This window comes from Tursiops truncatus, chromosome 1 (genome assembly GCF_011762595.2).
Source record: "Tursiops truncatus isolate mTurTru1 chromosome 1, mTurTru1.mat.Y, whole genome shotgun sequence".
Classification (NCBI taxonomy): Eukaryota; Metazoa; Chordata; class Mammalia; order Artiodactyla; family Delphinidae; genus Tursiops; species Tursiops truncatus.
In genome coordinates, this window is record NC_047034.1 from 8,687,778 (window position 1) to 8,694,933 (window position 7,156).

Consider the following 7,156-nt stretch of genomic DNA (forward strand, 5'->3'; position numbering starts at 1 on the left):
AAGAATTTTGTAATGAAAAAGAGAAGACAAATGGACCAGTAGAGAGTAGGAAGGTGGGGGACAGGGGGGCTCAGAGAACTTTTTTAATGAGAGAGACCACGGTGTATGTTCTAAAGGGAATGGTGCAGAAGAAAGAGAACTGACGATGCAAGACAGAAGCAGCAATGTGCAAAGGCAGAGTCTCTGAGAGTGCGAAAGGAGATGAAACCCACACGCAGGGAAGGGGTGACTGGCCCCAAGAGTCAGGTGCATCCACTATAACAGGAAGGGGAAGACAGCATGTGGACACAGCTGCAGGTAGGGGAAGTTTTTAGTGGGAATCCACGATCTCTTCCCACTAATTCTTATTTCACAGGGAAAAAAAAAAAGCAACAATGTCTATTTAAGAGTGAGAGCAATTAAAAAATTACTCACATGCTTCACCATTGAGATATCCAAGTAGATCTTTTCGGTCAGGTCTTCTAACCACCGGAATATTTTCAGTCTAAAGTCAAAATTTTAAAATAGATATCAAATCAATAACAATTATAAGAAACTTGGTAAAGATCAACATCCTGTAAAGTCTGAATTTTATTCCAACATATCTTGATAACATATATTTAGAATCCTGTTTTTTAGAAAATAATTAGGCTGAAAGAACCTAATAAAATCTTGACAATTTTTAAGCATATTAATTTTTGGTAACTTTATCCTCAAAATTCCAGTAAGATATACAAAAGATAAGCATTAGAAATGAAACGATAACCCTATCCTCTTTGAAATACCAATTACAGTCTTTTTTGTCCCTTGGCTTATTCTAAGCATTTAATTTTACTCATAATGTTTTGCTTTTCGGGACAAATACCATTTTAGTCCCATTGCTTGCTCATTTTATTCAAGGTTTCCAAAGTGCTTTCTTTTCTCACACCCAAACTAGACCTCCTCCAAATATGGCAACTGAACTGTTTCAAGTAAACTAAATGAACCACTAAAACTATATTTTCATAATTAACAATAAGTACATGTTCCAACAACATATACTGAGGAAAAGACAGGCTTTTCAATAAATGGTCCTGGGAAAACTGGACAACTACATGCAAAAGAATCAAACTGGACCACTTCCTTATACCATATACAAAAATAAACTCAAATGGATTAAAGACTTAAATGTAAGAATTAAGAAACAATAAAACTCTTAGGAAAAAACATAGGCAGTGTGTTCTTTGACATGAGTCTTACCAATATTTTTTTGGATTTGTCTCCTCAGGCAAGGGCAACAAAATAAAAAAATGGACTACATCAAACTAAAAAGCTTTTGCACCATGAAGGAAACCATCAACAAAATGAAAAGGCAACCTTCTGAATGGGAGAAGATACTTGCAAACAATAAATCCAATAAGGGATTAACATCCAAACTATATAAAGAACTCACACGACTCAACGTCAAAAAAACAAACAACCCAATTATGAAATAACTAAGTCATGGGAATGTAATGTACAGCACAAGGAATATACTCGATAATACTGCAAAAATTCTGTATGATGACAGATGGTTACTAGACTTATTGTGGTGATTAATTCACAATGTACATAAATGTTGAATCACTATGTTGTACATCTGAAAATATTTTATTACTGTATATTGACTACATTTAAACTAAAAAACAGAAAAAAGAAAATGATTAAAAAAAATAGGTATGTGTTGCTTAGGCCCAGGGGAAAAATCAGGAGACTATACAGAAAAATGTTAACGACAGTTGTTTACTTTCTACATTACGTATCTCTTTTCTTATCCTTGAGTGTGTATAAATTTTGTAATCAGGGGAAAAAAATTGAAAAATTACATCTGGAAAATGTATCTGTTGTGCTACATGAGTAGTTTTCCTTTAATCTCCTATATTAGCAATTTGTAAAGAGGTAAGCAAAACAAATAAAACTGTATACTTTAGGCACCAAGTTATCCTTGGGCCATGAATTCAATGAATTCTATCATTACCACAATTTTCACTACCATTTTTATAATGTAAATTAAGGACAGCAGAGTACGGGAAAAACATGTGGTTACGGGATTATACAGTTATAAACCCTTTGTTACTTTATATAAGCAACAATGAACAAGAACCCTTAATATCCCTGGCTAACTATCTTATATTGAGTACTGACTATACTTCACTGCAGCTAACATTCTGCACATGCTCCTCAATGACAGAGATAAACTACATTTAATCACTTAAAATTAATCTGTTTTTAAGAAGTTAGGTTAAAATTTAATTTCTGCTGATGAGTATAAACAAGAGCCCACCGATTTTTTTTGTGCTTGTTTTTAAAAACTAGTCTACATGGAATATCATAAATAGTTAAAATATCTGAATTGATTTTCTTTAAATTACTGTGTCTAAGTATTATAACATACTTCATCATTTGGTCACTAATGAATTATATATACGTTATCACCAACAAAAAAAAGTATGAGTCTATTCACACTAAAATAGGGGCTATGAGTAGGAAAAACTCATTTCAGAAATGGTCTGCTCACAAGAAAGAGCAAATAATACAAAGGAGTTAGGAGAAAACAAAATTTGTAGAACCCTAGACTTTTAGAATTCTGCCCTTTCGATCTGTCAAATATTTAAGAAATATAATAGTTAAATCTTACGTGACCAAAGGTCCTAGGGCTCACAGTTAACAATTACAGAATCAGTTACGTACTACAGCCATTCCCCAGAGACGTAATCTAAACCTATACCAAGTGTCTGGATTATCTTTATTACCCCAAAATGAATGGACTTATCCAACAAAACATTCTAATTAGTGCCTGATTCAGTTTTTAAAGATCTAATATGAGCTCACATAGCTTTATAAAGCGAGATGCTGATATTTTATCTATTTCCAAAGTCTTAAATAGTTTCACCCTACATATTACTTTTTTCAACACATACTTGACACTAAATATATATTTCTTGTTCAGAAAAGCAGTGTTCATACACTCAGATGCAGAAAGCAGGCATCTTTCAAGCATCTGAAAACGAATTTATCAATTAAGTATGAAAAAAGTGTATAAAATTGATTAAAAATTCATTTTAAAAAGCTGTCTACTAAACTTGGTTCTTTTTGATGCCAAAAAAATTTTTTTTCCTTGCAATTAAACTAGATTTCTGAATATCAAGGTCCTTCCACAGGCTCATAAATTTTTTAAAACATCCCTACAAACAGCTTTGAAACTTCTGTTGTTATAAACATTACTCGCATCTTACATGTAAAAAACTCACAGATTTAAAAAATATGCATAAATCACAGTGATCTATCTAATTTTGACCCTCCAGGAGACTTTCATATAGATACAAACAAACTTTTCATTCTTCTGATCTAAAACCCATGACGGAAGTTATCCACACCAAATGATACCAACTATCAAATCAAAAGAGTTTTTAAATGAATTCTACTTACAGCTGCACGTCGGACATAAACAGGATGAGATAGGTGCACATTATTAAGTAGAAATAAGATAGAATCCAATGTGTAGTATTCTCTGGGTTGGCCTTCCTTCCCAGTCCTGAAATGATTAAGACAAGATTTTTACTCACAATTCTAATATAACTCCTTCAGCTTCATCATATGTATTAATTTATCTACACTCACTTTGCTATCCAACGATGGATTTAACATAGCTAACAAAGATACACGTAGAGTATGAAATTTAGTAAGTGCAACTGTCATTTGGGCAAAAGGAACACAAAAGTAGATAGTGACAAAAAGCAAGAAGTAAGGAAAGCACACCATATTCATACTTTATTACTACAGACTTTTTAGAATTTGGCCCAGTTAGGTTCTGGGCTTTGTCAATAAAGAGAGAAACCTAATCAGTTAGCCAGGATCCATAAGAAAAAACAATCAACCTGATTAAAAGAAGCACAACTACGACTTGTGCTAAACTTCCAAGATATGTATCCTGTCTCCTAAGTAAGATACTGCTGAACAACGCTCTTCAACACAACAATTAATTTCAGACATTTGAGTCTTATGACATCCCTCAAATTAAGCCAATGATGTAAAACCAAAACTAATTCTACCTGTAATAAAACAATGTCGTCTAGGAGTGCAAGCTCTATCATTGCAAGCACATACTATTACTTGCTCAACAAATGTTAGTGTCCAATCCCACCCTCCCTATTACATTCTCTCCATCTAGAAATATCAACGTGTTATTTAAATTCATCTGAATACCGCCCAATACAAACAGCCCCAAACCTACTTTTCTAGCCTCTGTTTCCACTTTTCCTCTAAATCAATATATTTCAAACCACACACCACTTATCAATCGTTGTACTGTGAAATATAATATATGAGTCACAACCTGGTATTTCTTTATGATATGTAAGAACAAAAAATAGAATGCACTGCATTCAATAAGAATAAATTTTTTAATGTTATGTACATGTGTGTATTTACATATGCACACAGAATAACAGTAAATGAAAATGATGGTATTGGTGTGATACACTGCTGTGAAAGTTTGAAATCTACTATTCTAAGCACTCCTTTCTCACTACTTGCTTCACTGAATGGCTGTCAAAACATTTCCTTTCCAGCTCTCATGCCTTTAACCACACAGTTCCCTCATCCTGGAACACCAAACCCACCATTTCACCCTCAGAATTCCTAACCATTCCTTAAAGCTTATTCATTTGTTCATTCACTTATTCAAGAAAAATCTGTAGCATGTCTATATGCCAAACACACGTCCATGAAACCTTTCCTAACACCCCCAGGTAGAAGTGACTGCTCTTTTAAGAGCGGGAATGAGATTCTTATCAAGTTATGTCTTATCTCCTCTACTCTCATCGAGGTAACCTCCTCTGAGGCACCGACCCAGCTCCTCACAATTTTTCCTAGTTCTCAGATTGAACAGCCTCGAGTACTCAGCCATTTTTTAAAGAAAAACCAATCAGTTAAAAACCCAATCAGCCCCTAGCTCTTATGGGCGGGGCAGAGGGCTCCTAACCTCTTCTAGTTTGGCACTGCCCAAATCAAGTTCTTTTCCCCAAACTCTTAAAAGTTGTTTTTAAAACCCAATCAAATGCAATTCTGTCTGGGCAAATTCCTTCTGGAAGAGAAAAAACACAGAAAACTCAGAAGGATTTCTCCATCAACATTTCACAAAGCTAATTAAATCGTAAGCCCTCGAGGACAAAAGATAAAAAATAAAAAAATTAAAACCAACCAACTAAACTTCCCCTAGCTTTTCATCAACTCTTCCTAAAGCACACTGCTCCCACTCAATCAAACAAAATGAGTATGGAAGTTCTGGCCCAGGTTTCCAGCTATCCAAATGAAACACCACTGAGAGAGACATCACTCAAAAGGCCCCCAACGATGATCAGACATCTCTCTCTCTCTCTCTCTTTCCGTAATACATATGTATATATCTATATCCTTTTTCAGAGTCTTTTCCCATTTACTTTTCCCATTACTCCACTTCAGCAGTAACCTTCTCCCTGAGGAAACTCCTGCCTTCACCTCCAACAGATTCTGACTACTCTTCCAAAGTCACCGAATCTCTTTCCCGTCCTAACTTCAGAGTTGGTTCCCTTCTCTCTGCTTGAGGGAATCGGGAAAGGAGAAAGAACAGATCAGGAGCTGCAAGGGGCCAGCAGAGACAGTTACAGAGCAGCCGCGTAGAGAAAGGAACAACTAAAGAACAAAAAAGAGACTTCTGGGCACCCGGCGGTGCGATTCTTTCTACACCTATGCACGCAGCCAGCACTCGGCACACACGGGCAGAAACAAACCGCCACAGCACCCTCCCCCGACGCTCAGAGGATGGACCGCTGCAGACAGCTCTCCTCCAGCTCCCTCCTCACCTACAAGTGCAACTTCTACTCCTGGGAAAACTTTTTCTCCGGAGCACCGGTTTTCCTCCATCCCCAAAGGGAACGGGGGGAGGGGTTCGGAGAGAGGGGGCCCGGGGGCGCCCAACTCTGCCCCGCCGCCCCCCGCTCCCGGCCGCGCCGGACTCACCCCCAAACCACGTAGTTGGTCTTCACATTCTTGGGCCAGGAGAACTCGCCGAAGATCACTTCGTCCCCTTTCACCACAATCTCCTTCTTCTGAATGTTGTACTGTCGCAGGACGCTGAGCACGTCCGCCATCTTCGCCCCCCTCGCTGCTGCCCGCCCCGGGCTCCGCCGCCGCCGCCGCGCCCGCCGCCCTCTTCGCCTGTCGCCTCAACCCCCGCCTCGGCCGCCGCCGCCGCCGCCGCGAGCCAACTGCAGCCGCACTGGCAGCGGTCCGCGCCTACGACAGCAGCTGAGGAACGAGCCACCCAGGCCGCCGAGGACCCCGCGCTAGCAGGCAAGGCCCCGCCGCGGACTGCCCGCGGAGAACGCCTGATCTCGCGACGCCAGGGCCCCCAGTGCCGCCGCCCGCCGCCAGGAGGCGCCGCGCCCGCCCGGGAAACGCCCCTCCCAGACTCCCACTCGGCGCGGGGCCGAATCCCGTCCCGAAACTCGGAGCGCGGGGACGCCGTGCCCACGTACGGCGCACGTACAGGGCGCATTGCCCGGCGCACGCGCGCGGAGCACGTAACTCATCCTCGCCCTCCCGCCCCGCGCGGCGCGTACGCGGCAGGCGACAGGTGCGCGCGCACCTGCGTGGAGGGTCTGAAACCTCCATCTCTAGAGGGCGCACTGGGTGCTCCACGACCCACCTGGAGTGTGGCCAGTGGCTCTCGGGTCTCTCCTTTAGTCAGGATGGAGTTTGGCGAGAGATTTGCAGAACTGGGATTACCTTCCCAGCTAGATCGGTCCCGCCTAGCAAATGGCCTCTAGGTCTTAGTGATTAAGCCCCCTTTGAAGGGACGGGTTTGGCGGGGGGTTGTTTTGGGGGTTGTTTTTTTTTACGTGTTTTTGGTGGACTCGCATAGTGGAAAAGACCGCGTCCAGTGGAGATCAATCCCGGGCACTGGTGTTTGTTAGCTGCCTTTTGACCTTGGGCAAGTTACACACCTTCTCACAGCATCAATTGGTTAATGGAGAAAATGGAATTAGTATAAGAAGGTGAAAGCACCTAGCAAATCATCTAAATATCATAAATGTTGGATCTTCCCCCTCAATTCCTTGGGTGGTGACTTTTTCCATCCTGTCCCCTTCTCCCCGCCAACCCCAAAGGGCTACATTTA

General features: G+C 40.7%; 1 protein-coding gene across 1 annotated transcript in view; it reads right to left on the reverse strand.

Moving 5' to 3' along the window:
* The window catches only part of CDC73 (cell division cycle 73), a 92,137-nt gene extending 85,875 nt beyond the window's left edge, over window positions 1-6,262 (reverse strand). Inside the window, 3 exon segments of the mRNA XM_019920526.3 lie at window positions 415-484; window positions 3,427-3,532; window positions 5,998-6,262. Of these exon segments, the coding sequence (XP_019776085.1) occupies window positions 415-484; window positions 3,427-3,532; window positions 5,998-6,128 (307 nt within the window). The 5' untranslated portion in view covers window positions 6,129-6,262.
* Window positions 6,263-7,156: the final 894 nt, after the last annotated feature.